This window comes from Melanerpes formicivorus, unplaced genomic scaffold (genome assembly GCF_026170545.1).
Source record: "Melanerpes formicivorus ecotype bairdi unplaced genomic scaffold, bMelFor1.0.p_v2 SCAF_3, whole genome shotgun sequence".
Taxonomy (NCBI): Eukaryota; Metazoa; Chordata; class Aves; order Piciformes; family Picidae; genus Melanerpes; species Melanerpes formicivorus.
The window spans coordinates 28,557,538-28,580,549 of record NW_027142355.1 but is presented as its reverse complement, the minus strand read 5'-3'; the positions used below and the strand labels follow the sequence as shown (position 1 = coordinate 28,580,549).

At 42.3% G+C, this 23,012-nt stretch overlaps 1 protein-coding gene across 1 annotated transcript; it reads left to right on the top strand.

The window, feature by feature from the left end:
* The first annotated feature begins 1,295 nt into the window (after positions 1–1,295).
* On the top strand, positions 1,296–21,966 carry CAV1 (caveolin 1). Its single transcript, XM_068169863.1, has 3 exons — positions 1,296–1,470; positions 2,405–2,569; positions 19,593–21,966. Exons 1-3 carry the CDS (start codon positions 1,441–1,443, stop codon positions 19,932–19,934), a joined length of 537 nt encoding a protein of 178 aa, XP_068025964.1. The 5' UTR covers positions 1,296–1,440; the 3' UTR covers positions 19,935–21,966.
* Positions 21,967–23,012: the final 1,046 nt, after the last annotated feature.

Below are 23,012 nucleotides of genomic sequence, written 5' to 3'. Positions count from 1 at the left end.
TAAACCCCTTTGACACTATGTACACACTCAAATGCTTCGACAGCTGAAGATGTTTTAATGATGGCCTAAAGTGAATTATTGCATCAGTAAAAAAGTCACTTTTAAAAATTACAACTAGCTTGGAAAGTTGGAAATCGTCCATCCAAAGCATTTGTTCTATTGTTTATGAAGAATATAAACTCTTAAAGAAAGTTCATGGCTAACTGACGACCATATAGGTAATACGTGTCCATGTGGACTACGTTTTCAACAGGTGCAGTTATTTACATCTGTGGAGCCAACATCAATCTTAGCCAGTGGCTTTTTTTTTTTTTTTTTGAGGTCATTTCTCTGTTAAATTGGAAAAGCCAAATATACCGAAGTTAAGAATTTTCTACTTCTGTTGCTGCAATTCTATGCTAGATGGCATAACACTAAGGTCACTACTTTTCTGTTAATGTTATAAATCTTTCACTATGGTCTGATTTCCTAACTGAAACCGATGCCTGCAAACACACACCAAAAAAAAACCAACCCCAAACCATATATGTATAGAGCCATTTCAACCCTAACCTGGTCCATACTGGATACAGTGATGAATTCTTACGGCTTTTACACTAACACATGCCTCTGAGGTTACAAAGGTCCCTGAGAGTAGTGCATGGCAAAACATCACCATCCCGCTTTTCCTCTTTAAAAGTAAATCAAAGTGGTTAACATGTATGGCAGACATGCATGGGTCACTCTCCTCCCCGGGAAAAAATATAACACAGTTAAAGTGCAGGACTGTTAAATATTTGCATAATTTTGAAATGAACCAGTTGAAAAAATGGCTTTTTCTTCATCCCAAGAATGTCCAAGTTTCCACAATTGTTCCTGGGACAACGATGACTATGTGTAAACTATTGTCAGTGCCGGGGGTGGAGGGGGAGCGCCACAAACGCCTCGCTCCTTCTGGACGTGAAACACAACTAAAGTTTTCCATCTCCTCATTGCTTCCTTGCCCCCCTCCCCCCCCCCGCCCTGCCCGAGCGGCTCTGCCGCACACAGGCACCGTCGCCCCCCCCGCAGCCCAGAGGCCGGGACCTGCCGGGGGTCGCAGGTGGCCACGGCAAGGAGGGTGGTGCTGGAGGCACTCTGACCCTGTAGCGTCCCTGTACTCACACGTTGTAGTGCAAGTTTCCAGTACCCGGTCCGCCCGCTACCAGGTTGCCGGGGCAGAGCTGCTTTCCCTCCCACCCCCGGTGGTTCCCAGCCGCGTTACGATACGCTGGGCCCTACCGCGGGTTGTCATCCACCCAGCCAAAGGCAGGGAGCAGCCCCTGGCTTGTAGCCAGGAGGTTCTCTCACAGCTACCTCCCCCTGGCTGGCTGCTCCGCAGAGCGGGATCCTCTTGCCTCCGGTCCACCAGTTACAGCGCAGAGACACCCGCGGCAGAGCCGCCAGCCAGCCCAGGACAGCATGTCCGGTACCAAATACGTAGACGCGGAGGTAGGACCGCCGTGGGGAACGGAGCTGGCATGCTGCGAGCGCTCCGCTGCCTGCCCCGGCGCTGAATACCTACAGCGATTCGCTCCCCCCTCCCCTGAGCCTCCCGCCGACTGCAGCGACTCGGCCCAGAAGAGGACGGGGTCGCGGGGGAAGCTCAGTGGGGAGGGCGAGCAAACGGGCACCTGCAGGCAGGGACGGGGGGACAGGGGACCCTAGGGGGCCGGGGCCGCGGGGAGGGAGGTATGTGAAGAGAACCAGGGCGAAGGGGCACAGGGATGGCCGTGCAGGCAGGGCGCTGCAAGTGAAAACAGTATATTGAGGCCAGTACGATGGGTGCGCCCGGTTGCGGGGAGCACGGTGAGGTCCGCGCAGCAAGGGCTATAGGGCGAGAGCAGCATGGGGAGGGTAACATGAGGATGGCATCGTAGGGATGGCAGTATGGGAAGAGTAACGTGGGGAGGACACCGTGGGGAGGGCAGTACGGAGAGTGTAACTTGGAGAGGACTGTGGAGAGGGCGGTATTGGGAGGGTGCTGCACGGGGGGCCCCGGCCGCTCCCTGCGCTGCCTCTGGGGGCCGCGGCTGTGCCCTCCCCCGCTTAGGGGCGGCTGCTCCGCCCTAGGGCAAAGCAGTGGGTAGCGGGTACTGGGTAGCGGGGCCGGGCGCGGGCTGTGCGGGGCGCCGCGGGGCTGTGCCCGGGACATCTGGCGGCAGGAACACGATCAAGAGTCGGTGCCTGGCGCCGCAGGGGTGTGGTTGGTGCCCTGCGGCCACGGTTAAATAGCCGGGGCAAGAGCCGCCCCGCAGCGAAGCTCCTACTGCTCCACGCACCCCGAGGGACCCGGGGCCGCCTCCCCTAGCCCGCCCTCCTGCGCGGCCCTGCCCTGCCCTCCCCGGCTCGACTCTCCCCTCCCGTCCGCTCTCCCTTTCCGCAGGGTTTTCTGTACACGGCGCCCATCAGGGAGCAGGGCAACATCTACAAGCCCAACAACAAGATGATGGCAGATGAGCTGAGCGAAAAGGTGGTGCACGACGTGCACACCAAAGAGATCGACCTGGTCAACCGAGACCCCAAGCACCTCAACGACGACGTGGTCAAGGTGAAAGGGATCGAGGCGGGACGGGGCGGGGGACGATGCCAGGCAGAGTGCGCGAACATTGCCAGGGCAACAACGACCTGCGAACCGCTCCCCTCCACCTGCTACCGCAGGGAAAGGGCCGAAGGGGTGTCGGTAGTTTATTTATTCTGTGCTTTGTAGGGGAGAGCGTACAGGCGAGAGCCCGGCAGCGGACCAGCTCAGCCCGCCGTTGCCGCTTGCACAGGCGGGTCTGCGCCCTTCCCCGGGCTGCCCGCGCACTCTCCGCCGGGGCGCCCCAGGCTGGGCACTGCGAAACCGCGTCCCGCCGGGGCGGGGGTTTGCGGCAGCCCTCCGGGGATAGCGCGGCTCCGGAGTGGGGCTTCCACTGCTATGCGCCGACAGGTCAGCTCTGCAGCCGGGACCTCCCTCCCGGGACCAGAGGGAAAAAAGTGGCGTGACCTTAAGTGACATCGGTAGAAGGATTTTCCTTCCCTCGGGCACGTAAAAAGGCAGGGCAGGGGAGGTGGCACCAAAAAACAGCGCAGTTCGAGATAGCAGCGCTGCTGGCCATGGCCTGCGGGACAGATCATTCTCCCTCAGCCAAGTAGGTGCAAAATCGGGAGGACCTAGTGGTCGTTGGGACTTGTGCCTTTGTTTTGTTTCCTCGGTGTTTTTCCTTCCATCTAGGAAAGATGCTAAGCAAAATCTAACTGTGCTCTTGTCTAGACTTTTGGTTTGGGTTTTTAAGTCAGAATTTGGCTGCTTTGGTAAGTCATGGCCAATGGAGATTTTTACTTGAAGTCACTTTGTTCAGAAAAATAATGGATTTTTCTCTTGGAAGATAAATTTTATACTATGGATGTGGAAAATTGAGGATGTTATCATCTGGGCTTGCCAGAACCTAGGAAAAACAGGAGTTGCCCAGTTGTAGTGCGTGACTAAGTCACTAAAACTGGCTTATTTAGTGTCCAGCAGAGTCAGAGTATGTGCAGTTGACCATGTTTGTTGGTCAGGAAGACCTATTATTGAAAAAGAAATATTGCATTGTTTCCAGAGAATCAAAAGGTTGGAGTCCAGTTCCTGAATGTATGTGAGTAAAGCGATTCATGCTATGTGCAGACAATATAGCAAGGTCCTGAGTAACCTCAAATTCCACTGACTTCAACACAATTTGAAGGTGCTGAATATGATTAGCCATCATGTTTGATCGATGCTAAGAAGTGTTCCACAGAGCAGTCTGTATCTTCAAAGAGCCATTATCAGCTTTGTGATCTAGAAAGAAAAGGTGTAAGTTTATATTTGTTTAGATAAAATAACCTGTGTACCTGATAATACTAAACTTCCATTTGAATTGTTGATTTGAAAAAAAAGAAAGAGCAATTCTTATTTTCTGCTAGCCATGGAGTAGCAGCTGATTAGACAGGGAATGCAACAGCTAAAGAATGAGAGTGCATCATGGCTTACTGGTACATCAACAGAAGTCCCCAAAGCAACCAAACCTTCTGAGGATGAGTCATAGCCCCCAGGCAAGTCATAATCTCTGTGTCCGCAAATTTAACTAGGGAAAGAAAGATCCTACTGAGAAAAGAAGACCAGTGATGGAAAAAACATCCTAACAGACTTAAAAGAAGCTATAGCATACAAAGCCCATGCTGCCCTCTCTTGCCTCCCAGCAGGGGCAATGATTAAGAAAATTTGTTACATCCAATCATCTAAAAGAAACTTGGAAAATAGGAATTATAGGAATGGAATAAACAAGCTTTTCAGTTTGTCCTTTTGCCATAATAGTGAACAGACACGTTCATTGAAAACCAGCGAACATCCAGAATACTGGTACTGTGTCTGTGTCAGCAAGTGAGCTCCTGGTAGTGAACATCGTCACATCAAGACACAGGGATGTATCAAAATGAATTTGATGTTGACCAGACAGGCTCCATTTTGCATCATAAAGCCAGCAGTATTTGTAAAAAAGGTGGCCATTGTAAAGCACTGCTCTTCTGTATTGTTACAAGGACAAGTAAGAATCACTTCAGTTTTTTGAAGTATTTCCTGGTTCAATCTGAAAAGCAGAGAGGGGATTTTTGCCACAATTCAAGTGTATTTAGACACTGCTTACAGGATGAGCCTATTAGATATAGCAATAAAGTTCAGATCCAGTACCAAGGGTTAGAATGAAGATACACAAATTCAGTTCCTGCCTTAGCCATCAGTCTGTGCTCCCCTTCTGTCATGCATCTGCCTTTCTTAGTTCAGCTCTAAATCATCCAGGCAGCATTAAAAAACAAACAAACAAACAAAAAGTTGTCTGCCAGAAGTAGTCCACAGTCTCAATCAGGTACTGAAAGTCAGGGGAAAAAAAAAACTTTCAGGAGTATTGTAAAGCCAGAAGTAGAGTCAAGCTTAGCTCAATTTTTGTTTGGAGCTATTGCATTTTTATAGATTCAGAACCACCTACTTTTTACCCAGCATTTAATGCATTTCTTGCCACTTGACTATGAGGCACAGTAGCATGGAAACTGGGGACAAATCAGTCAGCCATGAAATAGAAATGATTAGACAGAGAATGAGGAATCTGCTCTGTAAGCAGCTCTCTAAAAGGCCTCAGTGTTGTCTGCATTCAAATACTTCCCATAGCACATTTTAAAAATAACCCTTGCTTGTGAGAAGCAGGAGATGTTCCCTTGATGTGCAACACAAAGCATCTGTACAACTTCCTCTGCAGCAGATAATATGGTGTAGGCGGCAATAGGGTAGGGATCCAGACAAGCAGAAGAGATCTGTTTGAGGTCCTTTTATACAACTTTTATATAAACAGAAGCAGCATTGCACCAAAGTTACTGGTGACTGACTTGGCTTAAAGTTCTTCAAATGAGCTACCAAGTGGAAGTTCAGTGCTGGGGGTTCCAGAAAAATGAGGCTAATGACAGGATTTCTGTTCAGAGAGGGATGGAAATGAGCTTGGCCTTACCAACCTGTGGTCTGCAGGCAAAATGGATCTGGCAGCTCTGTGCCGGAGGAAGCATGATCTGTTAAAATTTTCTTCCTGTTTCAATTCCTTCAACAGGGAGTGGACGGGAAGGAGTTTCTTCTTCAGTACAACTGTTCTTGTGCATCACCTTGGCAGGGAAAAATGTGCAACAGTGATCCCATTGCTTGAGATGCTGGCTTGTAGAGTTGGCTAGCCATGCAGGCGGGAAAGGAGGGAATCTAGAAACAGCCTCTTGTGCACCTGAGAGCTTTCCAGGAGTCATGCTGGTGATTATACAGCTATTCTGCTTCACAGCCGTATCTATTTCATGTGTCCTTCACTAGGCAGTTCTACTCTTGGACTTGAGTCCCACAGTTTTTCATTTATGTATGATGAGATGCAGCAGCCAGGATAGTAAGCTGGTTACTCTTTTTTCCTCTCATTCATTCCCCAGTGACCCAGTGCCTGAAGTTCAGTATTTGCTCTTCCTGTTTCTCAACACAGTATTTGTGTCTTCTACAGCATGGCTAAATTACAGCCTTCCAACTCTTTGGATTTCAGAGTTTCTCAAAGTATCTGTGGTCAAGTTTGCATGAAGTTTACTGAATATGGATGAGGTAGAGGTGGGAGCCAGTTCTCTTGCAGCTTGTGCTTCTTAGTACATCCATAATCCTTGTTCAAAATGGGGATAGACATTGCAGCCAACCATGCCTTTGAGACTAGTGAGCACTAAATGTGCAGTCGGTCTGCAACCAGATTATAGTTTTTTTCCTGCGGTGGATGTGCCAGGAAGAAAGGCCTATGCCTGATCTTCCATCCAGTACATTGTGTTTTAAGCAAGTGGTGTCTATCTGCTGTTGTGTAAGAATCCTTTTGTCTCTGGAAAAAATTTCTATTACTTGGCTACAGATGGAAGGATGCAGAGCTTTTGTACCAGCTTTAAATGTTTAATTCGTGTCTTCCACTTAAAGCTAATGCAGTTAAGGGAAATTCAGCTCACTTCACGGCAAAGTCTGGAGTTTTTAGTCAGATGTTGACAAATATAACACCATTATGTAGGCGGTAGGGAGGAAAGTATTACTTAGCCATCATAAAGCCATTTACAATTTCTGCTGCTTTCTAATAATAAAAGAGAGGCTTTTAAAAAGCAATTTGCCATTTTATTTACTCCTTTTCAATGACAATCCCTCCCTGTTGGGCTGAGCATGGTGTAAGCTGTACAGAGCAGTAAGTAGGTGGAGTAATGTCCACCTCCACAGAGGGAGAATCTCCTGGAAGGAAAGCAGGCATTAGCCCCCACTCTCTTCAGATAGCAGAGCTGAGGCATTGAGGGCTGTCACTGATGTAACAGCATGGATCAGCCGGGGAGAAACAGAGTTCTGCTCTTAACAAAGTAAAACAAGAGAAAAGCAGAGCTTGGGTGCTTTTTTTGAAATAAGAAATTAAGTGAAATTTAATTCGGACTCCCTTTCTTTGTTTTCACATACTGTTAAAAGTCCTACATAAGTTTATCAATATAATGATATAAAGATATTTTTATTTAAACATATAAACATGTGTTTATGTTTTAAACCAAGTTTGTCTTCTGGGCTCTGGCTATTGGCAGTGGTGAAAGTTAGATACCTCTGGAGGCAGATCCACATCACTGAGATTAGGCCTCACCATAGGACAAGGCAAGCAGTGCTCTCAGAGGATGTTCCTCTCCATTGACAATATGAGTAGCTTAGATGTGACACTTTACTTTTACGTAACTGAGTTTCAATTAAATTATTCTGAAACTTGGTGCCATGTTAACATCCAGATGCAAAAATATTCAAATATTTGACTTTGGTTACCCACATGATACAATCCTGTTTCAAACAATTCTTCCAAGGTTAAGCTACAATCAAGACACTAAGAACTTCAGTCATTAATATACGAGGACTGAGCAAGGTTTTAGAGTTCTGAAAAACAGTTTTCTTGCTCATTAATTAGGAGTTCCCAGACATGGAACTTCTGAATGTCCATGAAATGACAGATAATAATGGCATCTGTTCTGATGAAAGCTTCTTCTCAAAAAAATGTGTTTGCATTTAAGCTCATAGTATTATTAAAGCCTTATGTGCTGCCTTCTTGCTTTTGATGAACATGACTCATAACTCCATAGGAAAATGTTCGTTGATGGCCATGGGGACACAGCCAACAATTCAGCATGGATGTTGCTTTTGTTACAATTTATTGGACCCAATCTCAAATTCAGAGGAGACAAATACTTTTTGTGTCTGATAAAGAGAATTCAGATATGTTAGAAAATGTTACGAAGAATTTGAATTAATTTTAGAATTCTTAGCCCACTCTATGGATAGAAGGACCATCTAATGCCTAAAAAAGGGAACATTGTTGAAATCCAAAAGTCTCAAGGAGGAAGAAGAATAAATGTGTATAGTTGAGAGGTCTGCCCTTGAGATCTCCAGTGAGAACTTGATCTTCATTGTATTTTAAGCAACAGAGAGAAGAGTGATTCCAAGTTCACAAGTAAAACCTGTGGTCTGGAAAACTAGAGAGATATTGTTCTAAACTAAAATAAGTTTATATTTTGCACAGCTCTCCTTGTATTGAGCAGCAGGATGAAATCTACATCAGCAACTGATTTTTTTTGATCCAGAACCACCATCTCTCTTTGCTTTGCCAGGCGAATGACAGCAATAAAAAACATCTTGGAATAAAATGGATTTGTTATTTTGAAGATGAGAGATAAGTTATGCCATTTAATTTCATCTGATTTATTGGGAAGGCAGGTTTAACAATGTTAGTCTATATTTTTCTGGCAGATTTCTGACAAAAATTCCTTTTGATAGTTTCAAAACAAACTTTGAATTTTATGCAATATCATTCTTCTTTGAAATTATGTCATCAGGTTAGCCTTCAAGAGGACAACTAGTTTCAGTGCCACTGTCCTCACTCAAATTAATAACACTTGCACCAAATTTTATTCAGGATAATCAAGAAACTATCCTATAGATGGCAGTGGGACTGAACAAGGATGAGACTTGTCCTTAGACTTCGCTTTATCTGGCCCATGTATTTTATTTTCAGACAAATGAGAACTGATAAATTCAGCTTCATAGATAAGAAGTGAGAAAATACACTCACAGCTGAAGGTGAAAGCATCACATTCCCTGTCCAAATTCCTGCTGTGCTGAATTTATACTCAGAGTTCCAAAAAAGCCAAAAAGAGTCTAATAGAGAGATTGCAACACTTCCTCTGTCAACTTTGAAATTCCTTCTTAGAGTTAAAAAAAAAACTACGAAAAACAATAATAAAATTTCAGTTTTCCCTTAAGATCAGGTTGGTATCTCCTGTAGAGCTCAGCTGTAAAGTCTTCTGATGTTTTATGAAGTCCCAAGTTCATATATCTCTGTCCTAGTGAAGTTTATGCCAAGATCAGAACTGTAGACTAATGGTATCTTGATTTTTGATGACATACTAAAGAAATAGTTACTCATATTTAAGGATCAATAACTTAAGATTTTCCATAAGAAAGCCAACATTCTAACAGGAGAAATGCAGAGGCAAATTCGTTTTAAAGGAACAGAGAGCCAGCTGGACATCACTGCACACTCACTGTCAGCAATAAGCATGTTCAGGTAGAAATGAGGGGAAAGGTGAGAACAATTTATACCCATTTTCTAAAAAGTATTGCTTCATTTAACAGGTATGTGTTTGTGGGTACTATGCCTAGGTAAAAGTCTACTCTCCTTAGATTCCCTTCATGAATGATAGAATAAAGTGGGTTTCAGATCTAAAGCACCCTCCAAAGGTGCTTCTCTCTACTGAAGAGTCTAAGGTCATTCTTTCCATTTCATATTACTGCCTAAATTGAGGAGGGATAAAGCTAGAGGAGGTTCTAAAATGTTATACTTAATAGAAGTTTATTACCTTAATAGCAGGTCTGTAAAGCTGCATTGAGGGCAGTATAATAGTATAATGTATTATATGTATAGAATAAAATATTTCAAATGTATATATAAAATGTATTTGCATAATGTCTTTTACTAATGTTTCTGAATTCTGGTTAACTCCATACCCCACTGGAATCAATAAAATAATTCCTCTTACCTTTAGTGTAGTCAAAACTTCACCCCATTGTTCATGCTGATGAATATACCTCATTAAACATAGAGATGGACAGACATGTGGATGTATGCACACAGATGCTAAAAGAGCTGTATCAAACAAGGAACTGTGGAATGTGAAGCAATACAATAAAGCAAGCTTCTTCAGAGTTTGTCTGTGGGAAGACTGTACTGACCTCCTGGTAGCCTAGTTTCCAGGGAGGAAAATAGCCACTTTATTTTCTGAGTGCTTACCCCAGCAATATGAACATATTTTCCAAGGAACCAGCTGACATGATATCCCCACCTGCACAGGAAATTTCACTGTTTCAGAGGAGCGCAGATGGCTCCTTGAAACTGCTATTCTTCCCTTCTGCTGGACTATATTGAGACAGGACAGGCAAGTGCTTCAGGAAGAGATCTCTGGAGAATGGTTGGTTGCTACAATGCTGACCCATTGGCATCAGTTGCGTTTTTCTCACTAATACTTCCGCAGATTTCAATGAGCTTGCCCATCTGATAAAACAAAACCCATCACCCAGGCTTTACTGGTATGTAATCAGTAATTCAGCATGGGTGGGGAGCAGGAGGTTATTGTCTCAGTAATAAATAGTAAATTATTTGGAGCTGTTCTCACTGATTTATCAGTTTGTGAAATGGTGATCCGCAGTCTTGGCCTTTTTCTAAGACATGGCATTACTTAAATTTTTTCATAATCCATTTGAATATTTGTTATGTGTGGATCATTCCTGACTGGACTGGTTTTCTTCTCTGGCTGGAAGAGTGTAGTCCTTTAACTCCACTTTCCAACCTTGGTATGTTTGTTGAAGCATTGTTTGGTTTTCTGGCATACTCTCTAGTATTCAGGAAGGATTCACTGTTTCCATTAAGAAATTTGCCAGCAGAACATTTTGTTTGCCACTTTATGGAAAGCATGCAGAGGGAGACAGGGACTGTAAGGCAAATTCATTGGCCAGTTTGAACAAGTAATGAGGGTGGAACAGTTCTGCTTGCCTTTTTAGGTTTTCATTCACTTTGGAATTACTTGTTTGTTATTTTTCAGCCTTACACAAAAGCTATGGCCCTAACCATCTGTTCTCATGGCACCCTTTTATTTGTGTGTGTGTGCAAAGGAATAGTGTGCCTGCTGATCTGGCCAGTAGCCAGAATAGCAGTGTGCTCTGAAGATAGTGTTCAAGGTGGATGGACAGAGCCTAATCATGCTGCACCCCACCCTGGGGGGATTCTTGGGGTTCCCTTGTTAGAAGCTTGCAACCATACCAAGAGTCAAGGTGATTTCCTCTGATGCAGCTTACTCCATCTTTAAACACTGTTGGACCTTCTTATTTTGTAGTCATCCAAGGTATAGCCTGAGGCTTGTATAAATGCTGTGGAGTAGAATGAGTTTTGCTGTTACTATACACCTGAGAGTACCTAATGTTTGCTTTTGAAGACAATGATTAGTGAGGAAGTAGAAAATCTAGGCATCATGGAGTTCTGTGTTTTCAGGAACAAAGTACCGGCCTCCCTTCATAACATTTAAGGTAAACAGTTGCCAGAGGGAGATTACCCAGTGCTCTTTAAAGTGTGAATGAGTGTGGTGTTTGGGAGGTGAGGGAAGGGAGAAGAGTGGCTCTATTCCAAACAAGTGCCAACACTTCCCATGCTTTTCCCCTCAGGTTTAGTAGAAACAACCTCATGCACTGTTTCATCCTTTTCTGATGAACTGTGACAGTGGTCAGGAAGATAATCATCAGTAGCTGTGGAAACATGGTATTTCAAAGGGTCAAGGAAACATTTAGATGTTTAACTGATATTGCTAGTTTAACAGAATGGCTGTGAGCTTATTGCTTAAGGCTTTTTTTTTATGCTGCTGTGATACCTTTGCTCTCCAAGCACTGTGACTGGAAATTTTTAAGTTCCAAATAGTGTAAAAAACTAATAATGATCTCATACACTCATGCATTTTCTTCTTTTAATAACACATTCCCCAGCCTTCTCCAGAGTTAGTAGTGCTGCATCTGACCTGAACAGTGTGGCTCATGCCACAGAATGCCTTGTCATTTTATTACTTTTATACATTTTCTTCTATTGACTGTTTCTTTGAAGGACATTGAAGGCATTGGAAAAAAATTATAAATTGCATTTATTACAAAAAGAGGAAGAAAAGGAGATCATATCTTCACTTTTGTCTATTTCAAGTTTTATAGGGACACAATATAATACAGTGAAACAACAGTATACTTGCAGTCTCGGTATCAGGGAAAGACCTGTTTAAAAACAGCACGGTGTAAGTAGTAAAGACAGTTTCCATACTCTGTGCTAAAAACTGTTAAGAAGAATAGCTTGTGACTCCTTCTCATATAAATAAATTTCTTGTATAAATAAACTTGACTATAGCCCTGGCCTAGCAGTGCATGTAAGCATAGCATCCTGGCCTGTATCAGGAATACTGTGGCCAGCAGGAGCAGGGAAATCATTCTGCCTCTCTACTCAGCACTGGTTAGGCCACACCTTGAGTACTGTGTCCAGTTCTGGGCCCCTCAGTATAGGAAAGATGTTGACTTGCTGGAATGTGTCCAGAGAAGGGCAAAAAAGCTGGTGAGGGGTTTGGAGCATAAGCCCTATGAGAAGAGGCTGAGGGAGCTGGGGTTGCTTAGCCTGGAGAAGAGGAGGCTCAGGGGAGACCTTACTGCTTTCTACAACTACCTGAAGGGAGGTTGTAGGCAGGTGGGGGTTGGTCTCTTCTCCCAGGCAACCAGCACCAGAACAAGAGGACACAGTCTCAAGCTGTGCCAGAGAGCTTTAGGCTGGGTGTTAGGAGGAAGTTCTTCACAGAAAGAGTGATTGGCCATTAGAATGGGCTGCCCAGGGAGGTGGTGGAGTCACCATCACTGGAGGTGTTTAGGAAGAGACTTGATGGGGCGTGTTGTGCCATGGTTTAGTTGACTAGGTAGTGTTGGATGATAGGTTGGACTCGATGCTCTCAAAGGTCTTTTCCAACCTGGTTAATTCTATTCTGTTCATATTGACATCAGTGGAACAGTTCACATCTTTCAGGTTGTGGTCATATTTAAGTGTTTTGTCTGATTGGAGATATTAGCGGTCAGTCACAAGCGATCCAGTAAACATCTGAGCGTCCTTTCACTGACTCCAAAAGATACTGATGGCACTCAAAAATGTAGACATCCTCAGCACTTGTTTGGGTTCCTCCTCAGTGTGGTAGTGGTGGTGCCTGTCTACACAAAATGCATGCTGCATGCGCAGTAGTGGCACAGAACTATGCTGTGTGAAGATATGAATAATTGTAGTTACAATAACAAAAAATGTAGATTAGGTCAAAACCCCATAAAATGCTGACAGCCTTAATATTTTTCTTCTGGTACACCCAGCACAATAAATTTTTCTGTGTAATAGATATTAAGTACCTCAAAGAACAAACTTTTGAAGAGAAGCACAACAGCTAAGTAGGCAATCTGAGGCTGGCATTAAACTTGCCTTTCCAGCCTGACAGGTTTTGACACATAGGAACTAAATTTGGCAAGGTCAACATGTCAGCTCTTTCCATATTACAAGGCATATATTCCTGAGTCAGCTTCACCAGAAACTTCACACTGCTTTTTTAATTAATAGTTTTTTTTTTCCTTTTAACAGACTGGAAAAAAGAAGACAAATTCCCCATACTATTTTCTTTTCTGGTAACTACATCTTTAAGAACCAAACCACTTTCTTTAATTTCCTAATAAAGTTTAATAAACATAATGCAGAGCAAAAGAAGCTGTGATAATTCTCCTAGCAGAATCAGGCAAAAACTTCAAGCAAGGTGAAAACTGGCTTTACCAAACTGAATAGTAGGAAACAACAAATAGCCGAAGTCAGGAAGCATATTGTAGGCATGGAACAGGAGTTGATAGTGTTTAATAGCTTTGGCTGAAACAGAAGGTTGTAGCAAGTTATTAGCATCCTTTAGAGGGTCAAAATGAATTTCCTTTACTTCTTTCCTTGTCACAAGTGAACGTGCCTGTATTTTCATTAGCTTGACAGATAATGTGATTTCACAGCACACCCTGACAGTTCTGGAGGAACACGCTGCACACTGAACATGCAGTCTGCTGAACAAGACCTATGCCTAGCCTCGGCATACATTTATGTAGATAAAACAGAGTTCTTCACAGATCTACATGCATGTGATGCTTTGGCAAAAGTGGCCTAAAGAACAATATGCTAAAAAAGGTATTTTATCCTTGTAAGCCAGTTAACTTCCAGAAATCAGAGTGTCTTTATTCCCTAGGATCATATTTCTGGCCAGTTCTCTTGCTCATGTACCTCCTATTTTTACTTTACTTAGTTCAGCTGGACTCCTGTTATCATTCTGATGACACTCACTGTCACTGAGTGCTACCAAACTGAAAACCAGAGGAAAGCAGTAGGAGAGAGTGAGGAGTGAGTAATCTGAATGATGTAAGTGTAACTCTGCAAGGCAAAAATGCATACAGTCACCTATTCCTTCTGCTGCCGGTGGAGGACTGATCCCTGCAAGTTTAAAAACAGGATCTTTCATGGGAGTGGTTCAGTGCAGGAAGAATCTGGGTAATATCTCAGTTCCTGCAGTATAAGGACTGTACTGGCTGAAGAGTGAAATAAATAAAGCATTTCCCAGCCAGTGGATCTGTACATGATCTGTTAGCAGCTGAGAAGTAGAAAAGCCCAGATTACTTCAACTCCTTGCCTGTCGTTATTTGGACTCTGCTCTGCTGTGGCTAAGTGTGGGTTTGGACAGCACCACAGAGGTTCATGTTCCAGTTGTAGCTGAACTCCCTCGATGTGTACATAATTTCATTACATTCTTACAGCTTTCAGGGAGATAACAGCTTCATTTTAAAACTATATTCAGCTGAGAGTTTTTAGACTTGCCAGCCTGTTTTTCTGTCTTTTCACTCTTGAGTTCAGTTTGGTATCTCCCTTTTTCAAACTGGAGCAATATGGAACACAGGACTTGAGGAATAATGAGATGGGTTAGATATGGTAGGTGGTGAGACATCAGCTGTGGCACCTCCAGGGCCATTTATTCAGCTTCTGCTTATGGGCAGAAATACTTTGAGAGCTGTTGAGATTGACCTCTTGACAATTCTTTGTGACACTATTATTTCACAGTTTAATTCCTGAGTACGTTTTGGACAATTGTCTATGACTTAAGCTGGGAACTCTGAAGATGTATAATAAATGTTCTAATATTAGCATAATCTTCTGGAATGAGGACAGCGTTGTCCATCTGGAAATGTTATATAGCATGATTCTTCTGTCATCTCTCCAGGATTAACTTGATGGACATCTTGGAACACACAACTGCCTAAAAACATTAGTTGCTGAAAATCACAATTACAGAAAGTTTGCTATTGGATTTGAAACCCAAAGATTTTACTGGCTTCCATTTCTCAGTTACACATTTATTATAACTAATTATTTTGAAGGTGATCAGATTATGGGCCAGTCTTACCATTTATTTTTAAAGTTCTAGGAAATTCACATTGACCTGTGGTTTCTTTTTGCATGCCAAAAAATATGGTTTTTCTGATAAAAATAGGTCCCACTTAGCTAAATTAAAGTTGTAACAGTTAAAAGGCTGATGGAGCTCAATACAAACTTGCTTTCCTGCTGAGATTTAATAGTTCCCTTATCAGCCAGTTGGAAAAAATACAGGGTAGACTCCATCACAGCTGAGCTGAACAAAAAGACTTTGGGCATGACCATGAATAGGCCTCCATGCAATGAACTGCTGTATGATGGCTGTGTGCACAAACTGTCTCTGCCAAGGATCGCGTCAACTGGTGGGAAGCATGGAATAAATAGCCATAAATTAAGAAAAAAAGGTCTGTGCTCAGCCATGTAGTCTTTCTGTAGCAGCATTGTTTTTATAAGTAACTTTTTTTTGTTGTTTTGCTTCAATCATCTTGGGGTTTGCCATCATTTGCATACTTCCATTATCTGGTTTCAAGGCAAGCACTGACAATAAGCCAGGAACACCCATTCACTTTGAAAATGAGCTAACATGGGATATGGACTACAGTGACAAGTTTGCTTTTGAATAACTGCAGAAACAGATATTAAAAGTATGCTTGCTTGTATATTCCAGAAAGTAAAAATACTTGCTCCATACATTCAGGCATATACTTTCCCAACGTGTGTACTCAGCTGAATGATATTGATTTCAGTATACAGTGATCTTGGAATCACCTGAGGGAAGGATAAGAATGGTTGTAAGACAACTAAATGCCTTTATCAGTAGATATTATTATTTTCCATGTATACATCTTCAAGCATTTCTTTTTTGATGCAGGCCTAAAATTCAGTGATTGATACAGGGGCATATCTCCCATTTGGTAAAAAGATCACAACACATCCAGAGAAGTTCCTTGATCTGTCTTACTAGACTGCAGCTAACTTTGAATGACTGATTCATGTACTTATTTTAGGGCAAATCTACTTCATAAAGCTAATTTGCTGTCCATTGTTTAGTCCCCTACAAACATTTACATCTATTAATCCCACAATGAAAATAGCATATTGTTGCCTGTGATGCCTTCTCCAGAATTAGAGTTATTTCTACCAGTGCTTGAGTCTTGCACCCATTGAAATTACAAAGCCCAAATGCTTTCCGATTTCCTGTCTTCTCACCAGTGAATGTAGTGGACTTGAAGAATAGGATAGGATAGGATAGGATAGGATAGGATAGGATAGGATAGGATAGGATAGGATAGGATAGGAATAGAATAGGATAGAATAGAATAGAATAGAATAGAATAGGATAGAATAGAATAGAATAGAATAGAATAGAATAGAATAGAATAGAATAGAATAGAATAGAATAGAATAGAATAGAATAGAATAGAATAGAATAGAAAAGAAAAGAAATAGACCAGACCAGACCAGGTTGGAAGAGACCTTTGAGATCATTGTGTCCAACCCATCATCCAACACCATCTAATCAACTAAACCATGGCACCAAGCACCCCATCAAGTCTCCTCCTAAACCACCTCCCCAGGCAGCCCATTCAATGGGCAATCACTCTCTCTATGAGGAATTTCTTCCTAACATCCAGTCTAAACCTCCCCTGGCACAGCCTGAGACTGTGTCCTCTTGTTCTGATGCTGGGAGAAGAGACCAACCCCCACCTGGCTACAACCTCCCTTCAGGTAGTTGTAGAGAGCAAGAAGATCGCCCCTGAGCCTCCTCTTCTCCAGGCTAAGCAATCCCAGCTCCCTCAGCCTCTCCTCATAGGGCTTGTGCTCCAAACCCTTCACCAGCTTTCTTGCCCTTCTCTGGACACATTCCAGCAAGTCAACATCTTTCCTATACTGAGGGGCCCAGAACTGGGCACAGTACTCAAGGTGTGGCCTAACCAGTGGGGTGTCCAGCTCACATTAGATGCTGATTTCAAGAAAACCATTTTCCAAGATTTATACCAAAAATGCATTCACACAACAGGAAGGAGAGGCTATTGCGTAACCATGGAGCTATTGCAGAAGAGAAATGTGATTCAGATTATCTTTTAATTTTACTTTTTGTAGCTATTATTTAAAATTATGCTATTCAGTTTCGGAGTGTCCAGACAGATTTTAGGCTCTGCACACCTTTACGGGCCAAATGCATGGCACAGAGGTGTGTTGCTTGAGTACTCCACCAATGCAAAGGCTGCCATTGGTTTCTGTGAAGACAGAACTGCAACCCAAATGCTACATTTAGGTGTGATGGGGATGATGAATTATTATCCCAATGAATTGTCGATCACTTTCAGATCATTGGTGCCTGGGTCAGAATAGCAGAGAAAGAGGTTTATAGCTTTCATTATATGACGTCTGGAGAGAAGCACTGTAAAAGAGTGATACGGAAGCCCAGTAACAGGCTGCATTAAGCCAACTTGATGTTAAACATTCAAGATGTTTGATATCACAGCTGATTCAGAAAGTTCCTCCCAAGGACTTTCAAGTCCTTCAAATAAATCATGTCTAGACTGTGCAGTTTTTCTTTGGAATTATTTGTTTGTTTGTTTGTTTAAGAAACTGAAAAGTCCAGTGGTTTTATAGTTTTTTTTCCCCTTTAATGTAAACTTTTGTTTGGAGGTGATTGAAGATTCAGTTGGAGAGAGGAGTCCCTTCCAATTGTTATGTATAATTTAGATTAAAATAAGTGATTGTGATCCTTTTCCTACAGTCTAAGCCATATTTACAGAATTGTACATATATTCACCTCCTTCCAGCATGCATTCTAGGTAATGTTGCCTGAGTTTCAGAGGCTGCTGAACCATATCATACTTACCCTGCTTCACTTACAGCAACATTATCATCTCATTTTGGGATCCAGTCCCAGGAATGCAATTCATTTTTTTCTTTCATCTGATTTAAACAGCCAATTTCTTGCACAGCAATAGTGTTCTGATGTTCTCTTTCCTGTTGAATGCTGTATCTATACAATTGGTCATGCTAACTAAATTAAATATCCTGTATTGTGGCTTATATCAAACACATGTTTGTGTGACATAGAAAAGAACCATCATCACAAGTCTGTTAATTTTCTAATAGAAATGTTATGACAATTACACTTCCTGAATAGCTCAATATTTCAACAGAGAACAGTAAAATATGCCTGTTGGAATGCACTGCTTCCTTAGGTGACTTTTTGACAATTTATGAATAGTCAAAATTATAAAATACATGGAAGAGTGTGTTCCTTCTAAATATTAATAAGTTATCCTGGCCATGTCTTTCATGAGCAAGGTGTTAGCACATAAACAGGATAGACTAGAACGAATGGTTGGGCCGCACCTCGAGTCCTGTGTCCAGTTCTGGGCCCCTCAGTTTAGGAAGGAGGTTGACTTGCTGGAACGAGTCCAGAGAAGGGCAACAAAGTTGGTGAGGGGCTTGGAACACAAGCCCTATGAGGAGAGACTGAGGGAGCTGGGGTTGCTTAGTCAGGAGAGGAGGAGACTCAGGGGTGACCTTATTGCTGTCTACAACTACCTGAAGGAGGGTTGTAGACAGGCAGAGGTTAGTCTCTTCTCCCAAGCAGCCAGTACCAGAACAAGAGGACACAGTCTCAGGCTGCGCCAGGGGAGGTTTAAGTTGGATGTTAGGAAGAAGTTCTATACAGAGAGAGTGATTGCCCATTGGAATGGGCTGCCTGGGGAGGTGGTGGAGTCAGCATCATTGGAGGTGTTCAGGAGGAGACTTGATGGGGTACTTGGTGCCATGGTTTAGTTGTTTAGGTGGGTTGGATTGGTTGATGGGTTGGTCATGATGATCTTGAAGGTCTCTTCCAACCTGGTTTATTCTATGTATTCTATGAAACACTTCTAATGTGAACAGCCTCCTTAAGTTTAATAAGGTGAGAGAGCTCTCCCTTTCAGACTAAGGAGGAGCTCCACCTGATGTTTTTCAGTCAGCTAAGAACTATCTATGCCTGTTTCAAGGTACATATTGGAATAGCTAGCCTCACTATTTATTTACTGTCAAAGCTCATCAATATAATCAATGTAAGGATGCAAAAAGTCAGAGCAAGAAAGTGCATTTTACTGATGCATGCCTGAGGTGTATAAAAAGTTGCAGTGACTGCAACTTATTTCATTCATAAGATGTGAAACAGTTAGGCAATGAAAGCATGATTATTCTGTTCACCTGGTTAGTCCTTTATGTTGACTCTAAGGGCTGTAGAATTCATAGGTGTAGGGCTGTAAGAGATCTAAACAGATTTCTGATTATGAGCTAATCATTGAGGCTCCCTGGTGGTCATCATAAACATGATAGTTACTGATGATTCGTGGATTAAATTATGTGCTAAAATGGCTTGAATCATGTTGGGATATAGGAAGTATGTACTTCGTGTTTTTTCCTTGCAGGGCACCACTGCACTCCAGGAAAGGTATTTCTGGAATCTGCCCCTGATGCCAATGTCTGACTGACCTGACTTTGTGTTCTTTGCTGCAGATTGATTTTGAAGATGTGATTGCTGAGCCAGAGGGAACCCACAGCTTTGATGGGATTTGGAAGGCCAGTTTTACCACCTTCACTGTTACAAAATACTGGTTTTATCGTTTGCTCTCAGCAATCCTTGGCATTCCAATGGCTCTCATCTGGGGCATCTACTTTGCCATTTTGTCATTCCTGCACATCTGGGCGGTGGTGCCATGCATAAGGAGCTACCTGATTGAGATCCAGTGCATTAGTCGCGTCTATTCGATCTGCATCCACACATTCTGCGACCCACTGTTTGAGGCCATAGGCAAAATGTTCAGCAACATCCGAGCCACAGTACAGAAAGAGATTTGAGGGACATTTCAAGGAGAGCCAACAGCCTAGAAAGTGGGTGGAGGTTTTGTGTTGTTTGAAGTGTTTTGGTGCCAGTTTCTAGTTTCCCAAAGCAACATACAGCAACTGGTGGTGGATATACTGGCCCAAAACAAACAATCACTTGCTCAGTTTCTTTTTCTACTGTTTATTCTTACTGGACTACTCACTTTTTTGTTTTTTTCCTTCCCTTCCATCTGCATTTCAAACTAACCTTAAATGGCTGCTCTTCAATGCCAGCTATATATCATTCTGCTGGCTGTTCAATTTAGAGACTGAAGTGTTGTTGAATGCCTTTTTATCTCATCCTTCATTCCTTGTGAGATAAATCCACAGTGATTCTGAAGAACGACACAAATGCTTTCCAACACTATAAAGCCATTCATTTTATTGTGGCCAAAGAGTGCAGAGCTATTGCAGCAGAATAAACGTGACCAGCTGGCAGGTTTCAGCAGAATGTTCTTTTTCAATTGGATTGTCAGTTGACTGCAGCTATTTACAGTCATAGTTAGATATGGTGCACTATGGATAAATTAGTTAAGCAAATGAATCACTGAAGTGATACATGTACCAAAAATCTAACACTATCAGGTTGGAGACAGTAACAGGTGAAAGCTTTTCATGTGCATAAAAAGTTTCAATCAGTGCCTTTCTGTCTCATTCTGTCTTAGACATTTGCATCCAGTCTTTTCTCAACCTTTCCTAGGTTTGCAGAAGCAAACTGCAGTTGAGACTAAAACTGGTCATTATGGAAGTGTTTTCCTGACTGTGACATAGGACACATGCCTTAGCAAGTATTTAGGTGCTTCTCTCATAGGCTTTTGTTGGGTTTTTTTTGCAAACTATTCATATAAATACATATTGCAGGTATGTCAGGGATAACCCTGAGTTACAAGAAAAAATAAGGTGTGCCAAATCCAAGCTACATGAGGCCAAGGAGGAGCTACCCCTGAGATTAACTTTTCTGTCAGCTTTCAAAACTTCCCAATCAGCTGAAGTTGGCATGCCACAAGCACATAGATCATTTTTCAGGAGAATTGATGCTTTGCTGAGTCTAACCTAATCCAACATGAGATAGTTTGGGAACTTTACATTTGTGCATTGGTTTGTTAGTTTTTAGCTGAGCTGCTACATCAGGAAGTCTTAAACAGAGGGTATTGTGTGAAACTACCGTGTTGCAAAGCGCGAGGCCTAGAAAGCAAAGCCTTTGTGACGTGTTCTGATGCTGTGACCTGCGGGAGCTTTTTGCCCTCATGATAGTACTGTGTTCAGGGATGCTCTCTGCATCCTTGTGCGGTTTGCGTGAAGCCTTTCTAAAAGTCATGAGGCTAAATAAGCTTTATGTTAAACCAAGCTGGTGCCTGAGCCTGCTTCGTTTAGATTCTTCGGCAAACCAGTTCTTGACCTCAGAGAATGCAAGATTTGGCCCTTAGACGAACATGGAGCTGTCTGGTACACCAACAGCTTTTTATTTAGCGCTGATGTTTCACATACTGCTTTACCTAACACAGGAGTGGCTTCAGTTCAATTTCTGCCAAAGCATTGAAAACTTTAGGAAATGCTTCTTCTTTTTTTATTGGAGGGAGGGAGGGAGGGAGGGAGGGAAGAGGGTGCACAAAAGATAATTTACAAAGCTATTAACTACTATTGTTTGCATTTAAAACAGACACTGGTATGGATATAGTTTTATGTTTTTCTATGTACATAATGAAGAGTGTACTATTACAGATATTTTTTTTCAGTATTGATGCCAAGAAGGATTGTAAACGAGAAATATTTTATCTTTTTATGAGGAAAATCACTCGAAAGAAAACCTTCTCGATTTACCATATAAACTGTATATCCTGAAAGATGTCTGTTCACTTAACGAGTTATTGGTCCCTAATCAAAATACATTGCTGATCCCAGGCATTTATATTGTTGTTATATGCTTACAGAAATAACTGACACTTTTTTAAAGAAAAAAAATTCTGCATGTACATTAAAGAATATAATAAAAAGATGTTTAATGATAGCTCCTGTCTGATTTCTTTTCTGTGCAAGTCATGTGAACAAAACTCGTGTTGGGAAGAAAAGCTAAGTCTTTCTTGATAAAGAAATGTGTTTCTCAGGAAAGAACGTGGATGTGGTGGTGAGAGAAGGCTCAGCTCTCCCTCCCCCCCAAAGAAAGAAACCACGGCTGACTCAGTTGGAGAAGCAGAGATGAATTAAAGCTATATTTACAAGCAAGATGAAATGCAGTGAATGTATACACAATATACAGTATTTACAATATATACAGAAATATACAGCAAAGAAAGTAATACAGAACAAAACTCCCTCCTCCGGACAGAGGAGGGTTCCTCCCCTTCACCCCCTCCCTTCCCCCTACCTCCCTTTTTTCCCTAAAAGGGCTAGAGAGAGAGAAAAGGTAATTAATAAAGATATTTTGTTAGGCCTCAAAGCGCATGCAGGGATTAGTCCTCTTATCTGTTATCCAAGGTCAGCTCCGGCTAGTTGCTCAGAAGCAGACAGGCTGGAAAGGCAGAACAGACTGGAACAGAGAAAGATTCCAACTGAACTAAAACTTAAAGTTGCATTCTACCTATCTACCAATGAAATTCATTTGGAATATCTGAATGTTTTCATTCTACACCAAAACATTCAGCCAGAGTGTTCCAGCATTGTCCCTCTCTTAAAGGCACAGCCTAAAACGGTCACAGTGGAAAACTTTCTCAATGAATCTGTCTCAGGAAGATTTTTCTCTACAAAAATTGTCATTTTTTTTCCCAAGTAAGTATTTTCTGGGGCTAAAAAAGCAGACAAAATATGTAATTTATTGACCTGTAGCTTGATCTCTCTAGTCCTATACTGCTGGATGGTAGCTGCCAAGAAGAAATGTTGTTCTTTAGACAGAAGAACAGAGATAAAAGATGTACCTAGAGGCTATGGCACACTTTCCTTTGCTATGGAATATATTCAATGTTTTGGAGCAGTGACAAATTTGTGGACCAAGTTAGGAAAAAAAGCAAACAAACTCAAAATTCTCTTTAACGATTTTCCTTTTAAGTTGTTGCCATG